The 21,829-nt window shown below is 42.1% G+C and overlaps 1 protein-coding gene and 1 pseudogene across 2 annotated transcripts in view; both read right to left on the bottom strand.

Moving 5' to 3' along the window:
* SLC24A2 (solute carrier family 24 member 2) overlaps positions 1-21,829 on the bottom strand; it is a 242,408-nt gene that overhangs the window by 57,442 nt on the left and 163,137 nt on the right. The window contains exon 5 of one of the 2 annotated variants that reach the window (XM_041763062.1): positions 9,670-9,720. The exons of the other annotated variant lie outside the window; for it this stretch is intronic. Within the exon in view, the coding sequence (XP_041618996.1) occupies positions 9,670-9,720 (51 nt within the window). The remainder of the gene's footprint in view (positions 1-9,669; positions 9,721-21,829) is intronic. 2 annotated transcript variants of the gene reach the window in all.
* On the bottom strand, positions 14,142-14,419 carry LOC121495518 (annotated as a pseudogene).

Here is a 21,829-nt window from a genome sequence, read left to right as displayed (position 1 = left end):
TATTTATCTTGATATAAAGTGAGAGACTTTAGATGTGGCTGACATTCCTTCGGTAGCAGCCACTCGATTGTGTACGTACATCATCTCCTATCACCTGGATTTCATGTGTCTGGGAACTGTCAATTAATTTGAGGTCCTACTTCCTAGTTTCTTGAATCCTCAGTGTTACATTGTAAACTGGTGCCTGTAAATCTCATTTGGAAGCATGGGTTTGCAACAGAAGTGCTGACACATGCTGAGAGTTCTTAACTAACTGCTCCTGAGGGCTCAGTGGTCCATGACTAAAATGAGATGATTCAGTTCGTTTCAGATTTAATCAAAAGAGAAACTTACCATGCTTAATTGAACATGCCAGCCTCCTGGTATTACCGATTCCCACTTTTTTTTTTTTTTTTGAGAGAAAGCTTCATGGGGGTGGGAAATTATATCATTAACTTATAATAATAGTATTCAAGGTTGACTAATGAAGGCAACTCAACATTTTCAGCTCTAGAGATGTCAGAAATAGACAAAAAGCAGCATCCACAATTTGCCTTCTGCTGCAACTTAACACCTTCTACATATGCAATGTGGCAAAATCTGCCTTTACTTGCCAGGTCCAATCTTTCTGCTTTTACTGCTGACAATTTAGATCATGAAATAAGATGCAATGAAGTTGGAAAAACTGGATGTATTCTAATTAGAGTTCCTTGGTCCTGGTTTTCAGGAAGACCGTGGATTTACCCACACAGCTGGTTTGGTCTTTCGGGCAGATCTGATACCGGTTACTAGCTGGTTAGTTTGGTTATGCACACTTACTAGGCTGCTGTCTTCCTAAGATCCAGCCCCAGGGAGATACATGTAAGAATACATCTCTGAAAAAGTAATGTGGTTAATAACTGGCGAGTCAATACGTTTTGGGCAGGGGTAGGGGTAAGGCTCAGCCTTACAGACAGCATCTGTTCAAGTGCCTAGAAAAATCCTCAGGTTATGGAAAGTTGGACTGAATGAGTTAAACCATAAACCTGGAATGAATGAAACATAACATGGCATTGGAAATGGTGTCTGTGCACAACGGGGACTTCCTCACGTTGGTAATTGGAAGGCAGAAAGTTAACTTGCAGTGTACTTCTCAGACATTCTTGGGGGTGTCAACAGTTTTGTGGTAAGAAGGGCACATGCTGCGGTGGAAATTGGATATTCTGTGTGGGAGGAATAGTCTTGTCATGTAATTTAGAGAGGAAAGACTTCGATCATAACTGTACCCTGGCTTTAACTCACCTTGGGTGAAAAAATTCAGGTTTTAAAAATAAGTAAATTTGAAGGTAGTTATAATACACACACTAGTCTTTGTATGGAAGTCAGTTACGAATCAATGTTCAGAGGACTTAGTTAAATTTGTTTGAGGATCTCTTTTACTGTTGGTGGGAGCACAAACTGGTGCTCCTGCTTTGCAGGGAAATTTGGCCATATCTTTCAAAATCTTAAATGTGCATATGCTTTGATGTGGTATTTCTTTTTTTAGGGATTTATTTTATACGTATGTATATTCCCTACTCAGCAGAGTCTGCTATAGGGGCAAAGAAGATGCTCATGTTGTGTTCTAATAACTGGATAAATCAATAAAAAATGGAAGTACCATGAGTGTTCATCAACAGGGGCCAGATGGAACAGACCTACCATGGAAGAGCCAAGCATTGGAATATTACAAAGCTACTAGAAGGAATGAGGACTGTGCTAACGTGGAAACATCTCCAGTGTATGCTAATAAACAAAAGCCAGGTATAGAGAACAGCGTGTGGAAGAAAAGAGCATATGTTAGAAAACCGATGATAGTGGTTAACTCTAAGGAATGAGTGGAACCTGGGGTAAAAGGAAGACTCACTTTTATCGCTTTTCCCTGTGTAGTGTTTGCTTTTTACCTCTGTGTGAAAGTGATGTTTTTATAATAAAAAGGAATAATTAAAATTAATTTGCAGTTACAATTTCAACTGTGCTAAGAGTTTGTATTTGCACCCAAAAGGGAAGATGGCCCCATTGTTCTTTTTAAAGGTCTGTTTCTCGGGAACTATGTAATGTACTATTTGCTATGTATGTAACCACATTAATCAACAGTTTATCTATGAACTGGATCAAATAATATACCAGCCTTCTATTTCAGAAGCTGTGGCCCAGGAACCTACCTACCCACTGTCTTGGTGGCAGCTTAACCAAAACATAAGTTCAAGTTTTCAAAAGATTTAATCTTAAAAATAGACTCTAAACCAATGTCTCCCATCACATTTAATAAAAGGCACCAGGATAGAATCTTGGGCTGGAAGGGGCATTGAGGTGTCCCTTATCTGAACACTCTTGTGAAAGAGGCTTCACTCCAGAGGTAAGGAATGCCTTTTAAGGCAGGCCACTCCATCTTTGGCATGTCTGTAGGAAAGGTTTTCTGGTGCTGGGCTGAGTCCTCTCTCTCTCTCTCATTTGAGGGAGGCTCCTTGCTCAACCTCCCTTACCACCAGCTGGACTTAAGTGGTTCTCCAGAGCCCCTCTCCTGGAAAGACAGACTCTACTTTCTCACGGTAAGTTGTCCATGGGGCCAATCCCAGGTAAGAACTTCTAACCATTGTTAGGTTGTTCCCATTCCATCCTATGTCCTTATTCATTTCAGGACCCTCTGGGTTATCTAACACAATCCAGACTCCTCTCCCCATGTGGCTCTGAAAATGCCTGGCCTGACTCAGTCTCCCACCTCTGCCATCAGGAGATCTGTCTCTACATCCTTAACCTCTGCTCTGAATGTTCTTTTTGCCTTTCTGTTTCAGCTGAAACTCGGCTGTTTCCTGAAGGCCCATTTTCTCTCATGGCCCTTGAAAGGGACAGTTGCTTGTCTTTCCAAATGCCTCACATCCCCACCCCCCTCCTTTCTACTTCTAGATCATTTCTCCTCCCTCCATTGAAGCACAAGCCACCTCCACTACCTCCACTGCAACTGACTTTCTCATCCTCCTTCCCTCATTCCTGAAGAAATGAGAATGCAGTTCACTACTTATTTACACTAGGGCTTCTGTCACCAGCTTTGGTGACTTTACATAGGTAAGCCTTGCAACACTTGGCTCCTCACCACCCTAACCTGCTCACCTCTGGCCACTTGCCCCTCCAGCTCACTTTATTCACCTACTCCTGCAGCTAGACCCTAGACTTCATCATTAACAATAACTGTCCCAGTTCCAAACTCCTGACTTGAAGCATCTTGCTTTGTGTCCCCCACTCTTATCTTTGTACTACAACAATTCTTCGATTTCACTGGTCAGTTCATTGGTGCTATCCTCTTCTCATTGCATTCCTGTGGAACGGTTCCTTGGCTTCTGGGCCGCCTTTCTCTCCTGGTCCTCTGTCCACCCCAGTCTTCTTTGCTGGGTCTCCCCCTTCTTCCAGACTCTAAACTTTGGAGTCCCTTGGGCCAACCTTGACCTCCTCTTCCCTATTGATTAGCTAGGTATTCTTATCCACTTCTGTGGCTTAAAGAACATTGATATTATGTGACTCCCAAATTTGCATCCATAGCCCTGAACTTTCTCCCAAGATCCAGACTCCATTTCCACTACTTCCCCCACATTCCCATTTGGATGTCTCATGGGCACCTCAAAGTTTACATGAGTTCTCAACATCCTTCCCATAGCTTGCTCTGTTCTCCATCCTCCCCGCCAACATACAATTATACAAAAGTGCTATTTCTCTCTTGTGGAGAGACTGCAAATTGCCTATCTGATATAGATTTCCTTTTTGTTTCCTAATGATATAATACCTAAATTATTGGGGACAGCAAATCACCTGGTTTAATAAACTACATCTTCAAGCTTCCCTGAAGCCAGATGTAGCTATATAACTGAGTTTTGGGTAGTTTTATGGGAGGCCTCCTTAAAAAGAAGACAAAAGAGCTGGAAAAAATCATGTTGGCTCTTCCTCCTTCCTGGAATATAGGCACAATGGCTGGAGCTCTAGGAGCAGCCATCTTGGGCCACAAGCTGCCCTTGAGGTTGAAAGTCATGTGTTAGGATTGTGGAGCAGAAGATGGAAGGAGACTGGGTATTGGGTTATTGGAGGGCTTCCATGTCTCCTATGTACAGCCTCCCTCTGGACCTCTTTTACTTGAGAGAGACATTAGCTTCCATCTGACCTAAGCCATGGTTAATTTGAATTTTCTACTATATATAGCTGAACCTATCCTGCCTGATATATGAATGTATATAACACAGTCTTATCCATGTAGGCAAAAATAAAATAAAATGTGAAGGCCATAGATAACATCAAGACCTGTGGTGGGACTACATTTTCAGAGGGTACATCTTGGATAGTGGAAAACATTGTTAAATGGAATTCCAAAATTCAATTTCTCCTTGAAAAAGAACTGGACTATTTCACTGCAGTTAAGCACATCAACTGACTTGCTAGACTACGTGACCTTAAGATGCTTTTGTTCTTTTGAGGTAATGGGGGCTTTCAAAACTCAGCCACATGCCTAATTTAGGACCCCATGATTCAGGTAAGATTAGTTTCTCAGCTTGGTAAAGGGGCTGTTGGTTGCCGTGAAGCAGTATCCTTAATTTCATTAAGGAAAAGGTAATTATAATTTTTGCTCTTGACATTACAACAACTTTTTATATCTTTTTTCTTATGCAAATAAACAAAGATTTTTTAAATTGATGGAGAAATTATTTTTCCTGGAAATGGCTACTCTTAAGTGGCAATGAGTTTAGGATAGTCTGCTGCAGCCAACTTTCCCCATACATTGCTTCTTTGCAAGATATGAGTCAGTGTTTCTGTCTACCTATCTATCTATATATCTCTATGAATGTTTATCTCCAAAGAGTGAAAATTAGTAGTTCTATATAATGTGATTGGTGGAAAGATCTCTTCTCCTATTAATTCATCTGTTCTATCACACGTTTGTTTTCTTTTGAACTAGCTTTCTACATTTTCCTGTAGACTAATTTTAGTAAGGAAGTCAGGTTCAATTTATTTAGAATATTCCAGAATGAGAATGGTATATAATTTGGTTATTTGCAGATGAGAAAGAAACTAAGGGTTATTAGCTTTAAGTGAAAATTGCCCTTCCAAGTATGTGTAGTCTTACTGCAGGAGGAGATAAGAGGACAACCACCCATGTAGAGGAATCAGAGGTCATCAAAAGACCACTTCTAGAGTAATTTGTTTACTTCCCTCAAAACACCTTGTTATAGAAAGAAATACAATCCTTTGGAGGAGTAAGGCTTACTAATTTATCAAGTCTAGCAAAATGCATCTTACAGAGCAGGTGCTCCATTATTATTAAGTGAACACATTAGTATCAGGTGGCTGGTAAGACTGTTATCTTGGGATGCAGGAATGAGGAAATGGAGACATCACCTCTCTGCGAAGCCTGCCCTCACTTCCCAAGGCTAAACATGAAGCCTTCTGCTGGGCTACCGCTGCACATTGGGTCTGTCCATCATACTTCTTATTTCTTGGCCTGTGCCCGCCCCCCCACCACACACACACTTGAGTGTGAATTCTTTAGGAGAAGGATTCTCTCTAATTAGTCCTGCACCCAATCTAGTGCCTGGTACATCCTAAGTGTTGCTGAGTAAATGCATTAGGGAATGAATGAAGGAGTGAATACAATTCTGATTAGCTTGGGGTGGGGAGGAGGTTGGGTATGGCCTGGGGAGCTATTCCAGTTTAGGTTCTAAGGCACCTGAGGAGGAGGGAGGGAGGGAGAGAAAAGGCTCTGAGGTCGAGGACACATTTTGTAAAAATGTCATGGTTTTGTCCAGTGTCTGAGAGTATCTTGTTTTATTAAAATACCTTTTTTTTTATGGTGGACTATTCAAGCAGGGGTTCCTGTCTCATTCAGTGGCTCGTTGTTCACTCTATGATTCCCTGATTCTAAGTCTGTGGTTTAAACCTTTCCCATGGCTGATCCCCATCAAGCATTTCTTCCCACTCCCTCTACTGATCTAAATTTGAATTATTTCTTCATACCCACCTTATACAACAAACTACAGTGGTGCCAAGAGGTCAGGGCTTGGGCATGCCACAACCCTGAGTTTAGGTCCCAAGGCACCACTAACTACCCTTGAGTCCTAGAGCCAAATACCTTGCTTTTCTGAGTTTTAGTTCCCTCATCTGGTAAAATACTTCTTTGAGCTTTAGCTTTCTCATCTTCAATAAAATCTACCTTGTGTGGTCATTGCAAGAATTAAATGACATAGAATACATGAAGCCCAGAGCATTGCACCTGGCAGGTGGGAGACACCCAGTAAAGGTTGGTGGGCTCCTGTTCTTTGACCCCTTTCTCAGCCTGTTAGGTCAGAACTTACCACTCCTCCTTCACCAGTGTACCCAATATTTACTGATCCTTGGGGCCTAGCTCACTTTCTCCACTAAATCTTCCTTCTGGTTGAAAGCATTCTTCCTTTTCCTGTGTAGCCTGTCATCTTCTCCCGAATACCTATGGTACTTACCATTTTCTTTCTGGTGGCTCGGTAGTTACTGTGTTTTATTTCTCTCCCTCTCTGTAAGTTCTGTGGGGGCAAACTGCTCACCTTTTAATCTCATATTTCCCCAAAGCACTTAGCAAAGTAATTTGCATGTAGCAGGTGCTTAAAAGTAATGAGGTGAATATGTACAGGACAATTCTCTATATTTAGGAAATTATCACTCAATTCCTCTTAAGATATGGAATGGCACATATAATCCATCTTTCCATTTGCTCTACTTGAAGGAGGGGGGCGGAAGCCAGGCCCTCATTTAAAGTAGCTGACCTCATGTCACATCCAGAGAATTTCCTGGAAATGGCTACAAGTGATGACTAGTCATATGGGCAATGATAATAAAGCCCTGCTCAAGAGCTAGTCACATCTCTAAACCTGGGAAAAGAAATGTTAAACATGGCGAGGGCTATTTCCTGAAGGCTAGCTAGCCTGCAGTTACTGCCCTGAACATCTTCATCTGTACTACACTTCCTTCAATTGTAGGAAGGAAGAGGCACCGAGCACAGTTATTATTTTTGATGAGAAGGGAAAGGCCTTCGAGAGTTTGAAGAAGTCATGCATGGCTGTTGCCCAGTCTTAGGTTACTGAGCTGGCTTTGAGCCTTTTAGACAGAATCCCAGAGTTAGGGGTCAGCCAGGCCTGGCTTGTTATGGAGGCAGGTGCCAGAGGGTGTGATCTGCTGTGGCTAGAGGAAGACCTCTGTTCCCAAGGTATCCTTTCTATGAGTACCTGAGAGGGGTGGCTATGTGTTTAGAATGCTTTTTCCATCTTTCAGAGGTTCCTAATCCAAGGGGAGGATAGCACCCTTAATTAGCATTTCCAAAACAGTCCCACAAGAGGTTCCAGGGAAGAAAGAGTTCTCTGATCAAAGAAGTCTGGGAAGTACTGTGAACTCCATCCCTCTTTATGATTTCCTCTGTGCTGCAACATACAGCGGCATATTGAAGCCTCTAACAAGTCACATGGGAGAGAAAACTATTTAACTTAACTCAGAAGCTCTTCTACTTAGTAAACTATGAAATCAATCTTACTTGCTTTTTTTAAATTTTTTCCTGGGTTGTTGCAAAATTGCTACTGACATTGTATGAAACAAGTACATCATAGAACACAATTTAAAAATGCTGTTTTAGCTACTATTAGCTATTGCCATACTAGGGATGAATATCCAGCTAAGAACCGGACACAAAGGGATTTGTGAGAAGGGATGGTAATGCAAAGTATGAGAAATGTTAAAGGTGACCCATGGGGGGCCCTTGAACACAACCCCACAGTCTTGCTGAGGGCCAGCCACAATCCTCATTGCAGACATGATTTTGACTTTGGTTTCCTGCCTACAAAGTGCAGTGGTTATCAAGTGGACTCATGGGATCGAAAGTTGCAGCTGTGCACCTTCATGTGACCTTGAACCGTCTGGTTTAGGGAGGCTGAGAAGGAGAGTGCTCCGATGGCAACCTTTGCTCAAATGGATGTGGAAAGAGGAAGGAAAAGAGCAGAGTGAGGGGGAAATGGGGCACCGAAAGCTATGGAGAGGCAGAAGCTTCCCCGATGATGGGAAGGTAAGGGTGGCAGGCAGAGGACAGGAAGGAGTAAAGAGAGAGGGTGAGGGTCCTGACAGGTCTGGTGGAAGTTAAGAGACCTACCTGCTGCTGGAGCCACAAACCCGAAGGTGGTGGCTAGCAAGATGCCCGGGGTGTGATAAAAAATCAAGTCAGCAAGCCCCCAAAGCTTTGGCTTCTCAAACTAACCACCAATAAAAATCAAAGTGGTCTGAAGACATGGAATACAACTAAAAGCTGGGACCAGAGCCTTCCTTTAAGGTCTGGATTGTGCTTTCTATCCTCTCAGTGGTAGGACCCTTATTCTCATAGGTAGCTTTCTGTTTCCGGGGTTCTCATTTCCCCAGATTCTTGGGAGGGTCTTGGGCCATAACGCGGCCCAGTCTGAGATCCTAACAGTGGCCTGCTGCTTCAGAAAACATCACAGTGGTTAACTGAAAGCACAGCAAGAGCAACAGAGAAGGGCCTGGGTGTTGTGCAGAAGGAAGCGTTGTGGGGGGAGGCAGAGAAGGGGCTTCCTCTTACCAAGAGCTGTCAGATGTTCTGCTTCTTGGATGCAAAGCAACTAGATCTTTGGCAAGCTAAGGCAACTTAGAAATACTAGAAGCTGAAAACAAGATATGCAACACATTTGGGAGTTTCATGCTGAAAGACAAAATTAGCTGATTCTCCTTCGAGGCTACTTTGTGATTACTTGTCAATATCAGTGTACAAATCACGTGGAAACCCCAAATGTTTTCATAACTTACAAATATTGTTTCTTATTCAAGAGGTGGAGATACATGTGGGGTGAAATGGGGGCCAGGGCAATATGGCAACTCCCTTCTCAAGAAAGCAAAATCTTCAAATTGCTCTTCCATGGTGAACTAATTTCAACAGAAGTGATTCTCATTGGGTCAAGGTGGTGCTCTAGGGTAGTGCCTGGAGTTCATTAGTAAATTCATGTAAAAATAAATCTCTGCCAGACTTCATTGACACAGGGGAAATGGTTAAAATGATGTGCTCAATATCACAGAGTGTGAACCCCAGTGAATTCAGTTCCATTGGCTGGAACTGTGGCCCTGGCTTCTCAGAGTAATGCTCTTAGATGAGGGCACAGGGACTGTGGGGGCTTAGAACATGAGGCCACAGTCCAGTGTATCAGAAACAGGTCTCCATCTGGTTTTGGGTGCAAGAGTTGCTTTATATCACCCATTTCTTTGCACAGATCAGAACACCCACCCACTCTGAAATTCAGGGCATATTAAGAGAAGAGTGTTGATCGGGCGTGTTTCTATGTGTTGTTGTGAGCACATGTGGGAAACAATGGTGGCACATGAGTGTGTACTTGCGCTTATGTTGCCGACACCATTTCTCTGAATATGTTACACAACTGAGATGGTTTGGATCATCTGAATGGAATAACATGATTACCCATGGTATTGCACGTCTCCAATCCCAAATAAACATGATGGCAAAAACTAGACGAAAATGTGGAAAGAATAATAAATCACACAATGTCACTGAAGTCATGCAAAGAGGAAAGAAAGATGAAAAAAAATGGGCAAGCACCAGACACCAGAAATGAAAAAAAAAAAAGCCAATGCATACAATTCTAAAATCATTCTTACCTTCTTCAGTCATTGTGTCATAATATTTTAGTTTTCCATATGATCCAAGTTCTACAACATCACAGTAAAAGACACAAAGATAAGGAACGAGCTGTAATGCAAGAACTTTGTTTTTACACATTCTTAATTAATCAGATTCAGAGTTATACTGTCAAATTCCGCAATCGTAACTATATAGGGATGTGCAAACATGGGCCATGTGGCAGACAGCTTTCACGGCCCATTTTCAGAAATCACTTAAAATATATTATTCTACTGGGGGTAGGATGTGCCCTGCATTACAGAAGAGGACACAGTTATTTTAACATCTGATGAAACAGAGTATGTGGCAAGAGAACTTCACACCGGGTCTAGCCTGGCTCTATAATTTTTATAGAGGTGACACTCCAGGAGAAAGGGTCAAACAAGGACAATGTCCAGTCCCCGTGAGGCTTGCAGACTGGCATCCTTTGCGCAGAATCATGGGCCCAGAGGTTCGGTTCAATGGCTCCTCTCCGACACAACCACTTCCCGGAGATTAAGGTGGCTACCTGGGAAAACCCAAAATGCAACACCAGGCTCTAACCTCCCCTTTCACTTTTAGCACATATTTTAGATAGAAAACAGTGAATACCATGAGTACAGCCTGCTGAGAAGAGCTGCAAAAGGTGCAGAGTGCTCTGGGAAGAAGAGGGAAGGCACCTGGCTCAGGCAGGTGACGGAGCACCGCGTCTCCCAGACCGAAAATCGCCTGCTGCTCCTTGGATGGCAGGGCACGGGAGGCTACCAGCAGTCCCTCCTGTGCACGGGCCGCTGAAGGCTCCAGTGGCCGTGGGCCCCACTGGCGGAAAGCACAGCTGTGCTGAATCAGCTGGGGGTGCTGAGTCAGCTGGGGCTGGGGAGGAGACGAGGCTGGGATGCACCCTGTCTGTTTTTCTTACTTCAGTTCTAAAATAGAAACTTTTATTCTTGTTCATCTGAAAATTCCAGATTGTTTTAAGCAACATTGTGAACAGGTTAAAAATATTTTTTTTCCCTGGTCATAACAACAGTCTCCCAATAAACCTCAAGAAATTAATTAGACTCAAGAGATATTCCTGTGGTTCTGCAGAATGCCTCCCTGGCTCATTAACTTGGGAAGCCAGTGAAAATCCACATCCAGATCAACTAATAATTGATGGGTTTTGTGTGCAAGATGAAGGATCTAGCTTAAAAGACAATAATAATAAATATTCTTCTATTTTGTATTTATATTATGCATTGTATATGTTATATATATTATATATAATGTGTGTGTATATATATCCCTTTTCCATTTTGCCTAAATTTTTACTGAAGCTGTTTTAATGCACCAATGCAAAATTATGCCTTGAGGAGAAAAATCACCTCATCCTTATCTTTCTGCAAAAACCTGTCTACTCTGGATTTTGTTAGATACAAAACGTGCAAGTACTTCAATAAGAAATTGAATTTTGTGTAAATAACAAGAAAGTCTTTTTAATGACTTCTGGGGATTGCCTTCAGTGGAATATAATTTTTTTCTAGATATTTTAAGAACAGTAGTCTATTATACATATGACATTGCACAAGCTTGGAATTTTTAAATGATCTAAATCCCTTCATAAATATTAAACGCATGTTCATGGTGGCTTTACACATAATATATGCACGTGTGTGTGTGCGCGCGTGCACATGCATGCGCGTAAAACCTTATAGTAAGTTCACAAATTACATCAGCCAGCTAATTTTTTTGTAGCCTCTACTCTTCCCCTGAGGTAAAGCAGTAGCATAAGCAGCTGGTATTCACAACTATTTGCTCAGGAAACAGAATGTGGGTGGCTCTGGGTTTGCCAAGTTGGGTGTAAACCATATTCTATACAGGAAAGATACACCCCTGCAATTTTATGGATCTGTCTTTTTAGATGCAACCTCTCCATATACACTTGCCTGTTTTCTATGTATCAGTTACAAACTGTCAAACATCTGCTTGTGGCAGATGTGATTATTTTTTACCCCATCTCTTGTGAAATCAGGTATAAATAAATACAAACATATTCTTCAGTTGTTTTATTTTTACATAGTTGAAATTGAAACTGTTCATGTCTGACAAAGCTCACACACTGTTGCTGCTATGGCAGGGTCCAGATTGTTTCTTCGCTGCTCCCTTGGATGAATGGGACAGAGCGATAAGAACTGAGTAGAACGTACCAAAAATGAGGCTAAAGATGGTGGAAGAGAAGGAATACAAGTAGTGAAAAGCCAAAGAACAACAGGAGACATAGCAACTCAAAGCACAGTGAGGAAGGAAGGCAAGGGAAGAAGATCCTCCCTGGTGAAGAGAATCATGTTTGTTGCTTACTGAGGCAGAAAAGAATGGGAAAGAAACGACCCTGTTAGAATAGTCTTTAATGCACACTGCGAAGGGATGGTGAGATGCTAGGCTCAGTGTTCCCATGTTTTCAGATGTTCAAGACAGCATCCTAGAGTCGGTAGAGTTGCATCTCCAAGAGGTAGTGGCTCTCATTCCTGAACCAGGGCCTCAGGGGGTGCAGGAAGACGGGTGAGGCATGCAACTAGGATGAACATGACATGCATATGTCAGCCAGAGCACATCATGCACCTGGCTGGTATCCTACAGACCATGGATGCCTCACAGAGAGTGGTCTCAGCCACCATGGCCTGAGAGGGCCTAAGAGGCATGAATGAAAACTCACCTTCTAGGGGAAATGGCTTCAGTCAGCACACTCCCCACAGAGACTAACCAAGGTACCATTACACTATTGGATTAGGATTCCAACACAGCCTCATCCAAGTGGAATTTCTATGGGATAGGAGGAAGTGAGGGAGTTCAAGAGAGGGATGTTTAATCCCCACTAGCAATATCTATCATATCAACTGAGCAAGAGGCAGTGAGGATCGGAAGAGAGATGAATCACCAGTGAATATCATCCTGGGTACCACCTGGTGTCTCTTCACTGCAACATTTCTTTAAGAAGCCCACACAGCCTAAGAAAAAATTCCAGAACCCAGTGTTTGGTGTTGGAGTTGAGCCTGTAAGCCGATCTGAATGCTGCCTGTCATGGTGACCACACTTCCTTTCACACTATTTGGATAGTTGCGGCCACCGGCATCCATGCTCCCAGCTCTCTAGGACGGATGGAGCCTTTTGTCATTCCTCCATCCACTTCTTTCCAGGTCCTGCAACATAACGACCTGCTTTAAGGTACCTTCTGATTCCTGTCCACACTTCATGATTGGTGAGTCAAGGGAAGGGTCTTATCTTCAGGATCAAAGAGTCTGTGAATAAGAGCTAGTTTTTGAGGCCCCTGATCTCCTTTCTTAAGAACAGCATGGGTTGGGACCTCTGGGTGGCTCAGCTGTTGAGTGTCTGCCTTTGCCTCAGGGTGTGATCCTGGAGTCCTGGGATTGAGCCAAATCAACCCCCCACCCCCTGCATTGGGCTCCCTGTGGGGAGCCTGCTTCTCCCTCTATCTGTGTCTCTACCTCTCTCTGTGCATCTCTTATGAATAAATAAATAAAATCTTAAAAAAAAAAAAAGGAACAGTATGGGTACAGATGTCTCCTTCCAACACCGACTTTCTCAGCTCCACTTTTGAGGCCTTTGGTATTTTCAACCCCCTTTTCAGCAAATCTCCCCAGACAGGAGCAGGAGAAAAGTGACTTCTCACCTTTTAGGCCTCAAATTCTGATATATAAGCCAGAAAGTCAATAGAAGGATCTATGCTGGGTTTATTTTATTAGAATGAAAAATAGAGGGGGTGGGGAATCAGTGAGAACAAGTATTTATTACTTAAATGTTAGCTATAGGAAAAAAATGATTACTTATTTTTTAAGTCAGGGAGCTTCTTTATTTTTGATATTGGTTTGAATGTGGAAGACCTAAAAATTAAGGCATTCTCAATACAAAGGTAGTCTCTCAGTAAAGTTGCCTTTACTACACACCAGAAGGTGTGTGCAGATACTGAATTAGATCAACCCATGGAAGGATTATTTTCAGTAGCAAATGGAAATTAAGGACATGGGCTTTGAAACCAGGTTGGAGACTTGAATCTGTGATTTGCCACTTATTAGCTGTGTGACTTTGAGCAAATTGCTTGACCTCTCCAAGCCTTGGTGTCCTCAGCTGTAAGAGGCATAAATATATTAATCCCATAAAGTTGTGGTAAAGGTGAGATAGATGAGATGATAACACTGACTAAGCCATAGTAAGGGGCAGCTTCACTACCACAAGCTCCATCAAGAAGAGTGAGGGAGAACCCATGGGGACATGGAGCAGAGCAGTTAGAGAATTTGGTATTTTATACAGGTTTGTTAAAACAAATTCAACACTACTTAAAGAGGTTTTAAATAGCTATTTGTTGCTCAACTACAAAAGCTATTCTACTATGTTGGGACCAGCATGTAAAAGAAATTTCTTCATCAGTCCTCTCCTCTCAGATCTATGGAGAATGTCAAAACATGGACCATAACCATGTTTTTTTTTTTTTTTTTTAAGAATTTAAAAAATTTTAATACAGCTCAAATCAGTGGGCCAGGTTCATTTTAGCTCCTTCACTGCCAAACCTGGGGGCAGAGACTGCTTGAGTTTCTCTGCCTTCTCTTTGTCTGTGATGACCAAAGTATAAAGATATTGGCTGCATCGAACTTTAAACTTCACATTATCCTTATTCTTCTTGATCTTGGTGGATTTGGCGTCCTTTCACTGGGCCGTCAGCAAGAAGTCCTTGATTTCCTCGATTTTGCGACGCATGGCAATGGGGGTTGCGGGGGTCAGTGCGCGGCCGGCACCCACTCGTGGATTACCCCGGATTGCCCCCCAGGCTCCCCTTTACCCGCAGTGGCTCTACTACTTATGGGATAGCACATGACCTGTCATCCATCTGACCACCTGTGTTCTACTCGGGACCTAGGCACCTTTCCTTCTAATATTTGCACACAAGCCAGTGTCTCCAAGTAGGTTGTCCACATGTTGGAGACCGAGACCCTCTTCCTCTTAGATCTCTTCCAAGAGAACCTAGAACAGTGCTTTTCTCTTATCAACACTCTCTTCACATTTCTTAAATAAAACATATAAATGCACAGCTCCCAAATGACAGTGAGGTTTAGGATGCTTTGGTTTGTTGAACTTCCCTAGAAGCTGAAGTTAGGAAGGCAGGCACGGATGCCATGACATCATTATCAAGGTTAAGAATGCTTCTGAGTGAGATAGACAAGCTGGCTAAGTCAAAGTAGTGCCTCTACTACTTATGAGCCCGGTGATCCTCTCTGAGTCTCAATCTCTTCTTCAGTTAAAATGGGGCCAAGAACAGGGTACCTGGGTGGCTCAGTTGGTCTACTTTCTGACTCCTGATTTTGACTCAGGTCATGTACTCAGGGTTCTGGGATTGAGTCCTGCACCAGCCTCCACGCTCAGACGGGAGTCTGCTTGAGGATTCTCTCTCCCTCTCCCTCTGCCCCTTTTCCTGTTCATGCTTTGTCTCTCTCTAAAATAAATAAATAGATCTTTAAAAAAATAAAGACGAGAACAATAAATACCTATTCTCAGGAGGGTTTTTGGAGGATCAGATGAGGACAAGCATATAAAGCACTTTGCACTGGGGTGGCACAGACATCTTTAGTAACTAGTACCCCTCTTCACTGTCTGCCAAAGGTCCAACATGAACATCAACTTGGCCTAGCAAGAGGTTGCTGAATCCTATTCAAGCTCTGATCATCTCTGAGGGTGGGCACCAATGCTTGCCATGTGCAAGTCAACAAAACCCCTAGACTTCTTCCCTTAAACACAAGGAAAACCATCTAAAGAAAAACTTTCAGTTTGGTAAAGGCTGCCCTGGCTAACTTCCAGAGCCATGTTTTGCACTTTCAGCCTGAGGTGGCTTTTTTTTTTTTTAAGCTTGTGAATTTATTTTTATTATTGAAATGTTGTGAATGGGGGCGGGGATGACAGTTGAGTATTTGTAATTTCCCATCCCACTCCCCAACATAAATGTAGCATTTATATTTGTGGATCTATATAATTTTTAAGTTTCTTGCAGTATATCTGGCCTTACCTTTTTTCTCTTGTCTTTTCCTGTGAAAAACTTGCATCACAATAAGCACGAGTTCTGAGTTAAAAGGTAGTTTCCAATACAGTGCAATTGAAAGCTTTTGGTTTCATTTCACCTCAAAAAAGGGGGGGGGGGCTGCACAAGTCACCACAATTAATTGCTTCCCATTAAAAGGCTTTCTTTGGTCATTATTCTTTTATATCAAATTCATGCTAATGCAAGTAACTTTTTAAACTTAAAAATAAACTTGGAGAGACTGAGGTTAAATGAGGAAACAGCCATGAGTCCTCACTTCCTATTCAAGTCAGAAGGAAAGGAATATTTTAACCTTCAAATTCTCACTCAAAAGAGGCTTTCAGAGTACTGACTCACAGCCGAAGTTTCTGCTTACCATTCTGTGGTGGGGGGTGGGGGGGTGGACGGACACTGATGTTCATGTGTTAAGCTTCCCAGAGAGTTCCTGATATGTACACACTTGCCCAGGGACAGCTGTACTCTACACATGGCAACACATGGATGTCACACACAAGGTGTTACCAGAGAGGCCTTTGCTCTATGGAGTTCCTTCACATCTGACTCTCTCTCCCCTTTCTATGCTAATGAGTGCTTCTTTTTCTTCTGCGAGATGAAAACCTCTCACTTAGGCTTTTGGATGCCAGGCAAGAACTGTGCAAATGAAAATAAAGGGTTGAACTGGGGCACAGACTTCCAACAGCTATTGAGTTGCAAGTAGGATTTCTGAACAGACTGCTCAGAAATTTATCACCTGATTTTCATGCCCGTTGAATCTAGCCCCTTTGTGAAATACCCTTTGCTTCCTGCAAACCTGGCCACACTGGTTTGTTACTGCTGATGTTTCTGTCACCCCACTCTGTATATTTCTTTGTTAACGTCCAGCTGCTGACATCATTCTGAGGCCCCAGCTCCCAGCAAACACTGATGTTACATCACCAGCCAAATCTGGAGTCAGAACGGTCCCAGCATCTGGCCTGTGTCTGAGCACAGAAGCATTCTGACAAGGCATGAATGAGCCACAGGCGCCAGGTAGGGATGTGAGCAGAGTGGGCTGGAGACAAGGACAGGGAGTGGTGTGATTATGGACACCTGGAGAGTGCATGCCTAAAAATGGGCAATGGCCATGCACCTCCAGCTCCATGTGGAAACGTGGGTACAGTGTTGAAAGATCTGCTGATTATTCAAGGGAAGCCAGATATCTAGATTTTTACATGAAAACTCCTGCTTTTTAAACATTGGCAATGGGGGCACCTAGGTGACTCAGTGGTTGAGCATCTGCCTTTGGCTCAGGTCATGATCCCAGGGTTCTGGGATTGAGTCCACATCATGCTCCCTGCAAGGAGCCTGCTTCTCCCTCTATGTCTCTGCCTCTTTCTCTGTGTCTCTCATGTAAAGTCTTTAAAAAAATGTTGCAACAAATTCCAAATTAAAAAACACCACCTAGAAGGTCATCTGGGTGGCTGAGTCCGTTAACTGCCTGACTCTTGATATCAGCTCCGGTCATGATCTCAAGGTCTAGAGACCAAGCCCCATGTCAGACTCTACGCTCAGTGGGGAGTCTGCTTGAGATTCCTTCCACTCTCTGCTGGTGCTCTCTCTCAAAAAACAAAACAAAACAACAAAACAGCAATGACAAAACAAAACACCACCTGGCTCATATTTGGCTCATCAATTTGTAATCTTTGGGTTAAAATCAGGTTGCTTGGTTAAATTCTTATAAATATTAGTTGGATGAATGAAAGAACAAATGAAACCAGCTTGGCTGTTGGAACTGGGAGGGGTCCTTGCTAGGCAAGTCTTCTCCAGAGAGTCAAGGACTTGGGCTCACTTCCTTGTCTCTCTCGAAGCTAACAAAGTTCACCTGGTGTACGTACCGCAGTCTGCTCATCTCTGGCTTAGGGGCAAATTGAACGTCATCACCTCCAGCTCCTCTGGGATCAACAAGGTGGAGCCCATGTCAGGCCCATGGAGCTGCTAGCATCCTGTGACTAACTCCCTCCTGTATGTATGTTCTTACCCAGCTGGCTCTGCCTTCACGCAAGCCAATGGAGTGGCATCGTTTATGTTTTGTTTCAAATCTTATTTTGGGAAAGAATGGAAGTTGCCCATTAGGTGTAACTGTTCCCAATTATCTTGCAAGGAACTGTCTGTATTATGAAAAATATAGTGAAAGGTTCTGAGAGGCTAGTTAGAACCACAGAGGGAGGTGCCATAATTACATGGGAATTATCATCCTCGAACGGTGAACAATAATGTGTGGTCATCACTGTGGATCATCCAGATGGTCCATAATGAAATGCCCAAGTGAGTCCCCAGATACTCCGACTTCTTATAAATTTGTCACCTAATTTGCAGCCTTGCTCCTCTGTGGTGTTGCTTAGCAATATCAATGGTTACTGATTTCCATCCTGTGAGGAGCTGACTCAGGCCATATTTCACTGTAATTTACATGCTCTGGATGATCAAACAAGAAAAATGGGACCTGGATGTGCTGTTCTGTTGCTTTCCTTTTGAGGTGGGTTGGGGGCAGGAGAGAGAGTATAGGACAGAGCAAGCAGGTTTCTGGAAAGGATTTTTAAAGAAAAACAGTGAGCAACCTATGCAAGAGGATCAACCCAAAACAGTGTGGTTAAAAAAAGATTTCCTGGGTTTTTATGAGTATCTCTTTAATTGTGTAATTAAAAATCTCAATGACAACTTTAACATAATTTTAAATACTGATACTTTGTCAGAATGTTTTTCTCCCCGAAGGGATGGAGAAAAGCAAGTGATGATACAGCCTAAAACTGTATCTTTGATAGTTTGGAGCTCTATGGACCTTGACTTGACAACTGGGTCTGCCACATACTAGCCATAAGACTTTGGGCATGTTACCTAACCTCTCTGATACTCCATTCCTACACTTACATAAAATGGGAACAGTAATAGTTGTCTTGTAGGGTTGTGGTGAGGACTAGAGGTACTTAACATGTAATTGGCACATATTACTCATTAAAAACATGGTAGGCATTAATATGGCTTTAAGGCATCTATTGGTTTTCCTTTAAATGGATAGCATTCTTCTGATCTTTTCAAAATCAGCATGAATCTGTTACCAAGAGACCTCACCATGATGCAGAACATGGTGATCTTGCAGTACAGTATGTTTTAGAGTCAATGAATGTGAGTTCTAATTCAGACTTTAATTCTTATTAGATATGTGACTTTGTAATAAAATACTCCTTAGTTTACCTATCTATAATGGGGCTAATTCTAGTACTCCCTATTGTGTTGTTGTCAGGGGCTTTACTCGATGCCTGGAACATTGGAAGTGTTCCATCAATGGGAGCCATCATTCTATGATTGTGCCAAAGCCCAGTGAGTAATGAATATCCAGGCTAACATAGTAAGTAACAATAACTGACCTAGTATTAGAAACTTGTTCTGACATCCATTTCACAAGCTTATATTGGAGGAGAAACAGGTGAAAGGAAAAGAATGACAAAAATAATGGCCAATTACATCATGCCAAAGGAAGTCTATGAGGGTCATATTCTTTTGTATAATCTGACATCAAGTACATGGAGGCTGCTGGCATTATTTAAAGAATGTCCAGCTCAGGCAAAGAGATATTATAAACACCTTTAAGTTTTGACTTTCAAAAGGATCATTCAAAAGGGACTTCAACTATATAGCAAAGTGGGTACATCCAATGTTAAAAGAGTGAGTTCTGGGGTCCAACAAATCTGGATTTGAACATGGCTCCATCAATCACTTCTTATTATGTAACTATTATAACTTTCACCATCTTTATATGTTAAATGACTATAATAGAAGTTCCTATCTCATAGCGTTGATGTGAAAATTAAATGACTTAATTTATATAAAATGCTTAACATAGTGTCTGGCACAAATTAAGTATTCAATAAATGTTACCTATTCCAGTGATTGTCATTCTAATGGTCTCTGTGGGCATCAATTCAGAGTTTTGGCTGAATATTTAATACTTTTTCTGGTATCTTCTTTTTCAGGTGGAGTCTCCAGGGAGAAAATGATATTGTCAAAGATAGTAAAAAACTATAGTTTGAATAGCAAAGAGCACACAGTATCAGGTACCATCTGTATAACATTTGGAATTTATTTCTTATTTCAGAAAATCTGTCTGACCTCTTCTGATAGCAAGGTTCTAAAACATGTTTTCGATAATTTTTTTTTTCCTGTGTAGGTAAGGGGTTAGGAAAGCTAACGTTTTCATTAATGACATTTTATAACATCTTGGGCACATTTTTGCATCTCTGGAAATTGAAAGATTATATTCATGAAATCAAGCAAAATGAATTTTCTGATTAAGTCTTATCAAATTTGGGTGCAGGATACTGACATATATATTACTAAGTCTTTAAAGTGGCAAAACATTCCATTCCCTTTTCCTGTTCCCCGTCCTCCTTTTTTAAAAAAAAGGACTTAAGGAGGTGGTAAATGTCTAGACAGGCTCACCTTCTTTCACAGACATAGGAGCTTGGCTATATTACATGTAACCAAGATCCACAGGGTGGGGCCCCAGATGGTGCTAATGCTTCCACATCATAAGCAACACCCACATCCTAACCAGTCCGGAAGCTCTATCAGTTCCATCCCTAAACTCAATTCCATCCTTCCTGCTCCATTCCCATTGCCCCTGCCTTAGTCTGAGGCTCTTGCCATAGTCTTATTTGAACTCTCAATTCCCAATCTTTCTCACCTCCTCCTGTCTACTCTCAACACCTCTCACCTACCTTTCACTCTTTCCAGCGTCATGCTTTCAAAACACAAAATCAAAATATGATAGCTCTGAATCCTGCACTTTTCATGTTGGACTTTTATTAGGTTTATTCAATTCTTCAGAACCCAGTTCTGAGGTTCCCTCCTGCAGGCGGCATCCCTGAACGGCCCCCATCCCTAGTGGGAGTCAGGTCCTCCTGTGTGTCTGTTCCAAGTACATACTTTTGTTGTGTGTTCATCAAATGTACCTTAACCTATTTGCTTTCTGCCCTACAGGGCAAAGAATCCTCTTATTTATTTTGTTAATTTCAGCACCCAGCAGAGTTCCTGGCACTCTGTAGGTGTTCAAACGCTGTTGAATTGAATTAGATCTCTATTTAATAGTGCACTGTTGATCTTCTTCAGCTGAGTTGCCTTTGGTACTGATGCCTATGGTTCCTTCCATTTTAGTGTTCTAACCCTGCAGTTTCAACTATTCTGTTTTCAGTGTCTCTGCAGGGAGGAAGATGTATGTGGCCTCAACTCTTGGAATCCCTTTCATTGCCTTTGTAAATTTAAGAGGATTTACGTCATGTGCAAAAGTACCATCAGTAGAGTCCTCAGCACACAGAAGACAAAATGGCGGTGACATCTTGGAAATGGAAGTGGAAAAAACCACTGGTGCAGAGAATGGATACTGCATGCTGGCTAGAGAACAACTTGGATGTTCTCCTGGATCCCATCTTGCAGCCTGGCTGGAGTCAGTGGTATTTGCCAGGCAGAGAGAATCAGTGCTAAATTATATTCAGCCATGGGTCAGCACAGCTGAGTTTCTACCCTATGATGTACTGAGCATCAAACAATATAGAAAAGCACACAAGAAAAGCATCCTAGAGGGAGAGAAAAAGCAACAAAATGAAAAAGCAAAACAAAACAAAAAATTCCAGCCATCTCAGTGGGGGGAAGAGAGGAGGAAGGGTGATAAAAGGCAAGGGATAAGAGAGAAATCTGAGAAGTTAAAATAATTTGAGAAGAGGATGAAAAAGAGGGAAAAAAGAGTGAGAAAACAACAGGAAATTAATGCCATTAATGTGGAAAGAGATGAAAAGAAAAACTATCCTTATAATTATGTATCTTGCACTCCAACATTGTGCAGGATGTCACTTTATTGATTATTTGGATCTCTACCATAATAGAAACAGTCACCCCAAGTTATGAAGACCTTAAAGGATCAAATTCAAAGCAGAAAGAATATTTATGCAATCATCTAAATTTCATCTAAGTGTAAATCCATTTACCATTACGCCTAATTAAATGCCATATGGTATAATGTGGAACTATACAAGTGAGTTTAAAATCCAGATGTGAAGATAGGGAAG

The sequence above is a fragment of the Vulpes lagopus genome, chromosome 7 (genome assembly GCF_018345385.1).
Source record: "Vulpes lagopus strain Blue_001 chromosome 7, ASM1834538v1, whole genome shotgun sequence".
Taxonomy (NCBI): domain Eukaryota; kingdom Metazoa; phylum Chordata; class Mammalia; order Carnivora; family Canidae; genus Vulpes; species Vulpes lagopus.
Note: the sequence above shows the minus strand (reverse complement) of the source record. Positions and strands in the feature narration are given on the sequence as shown.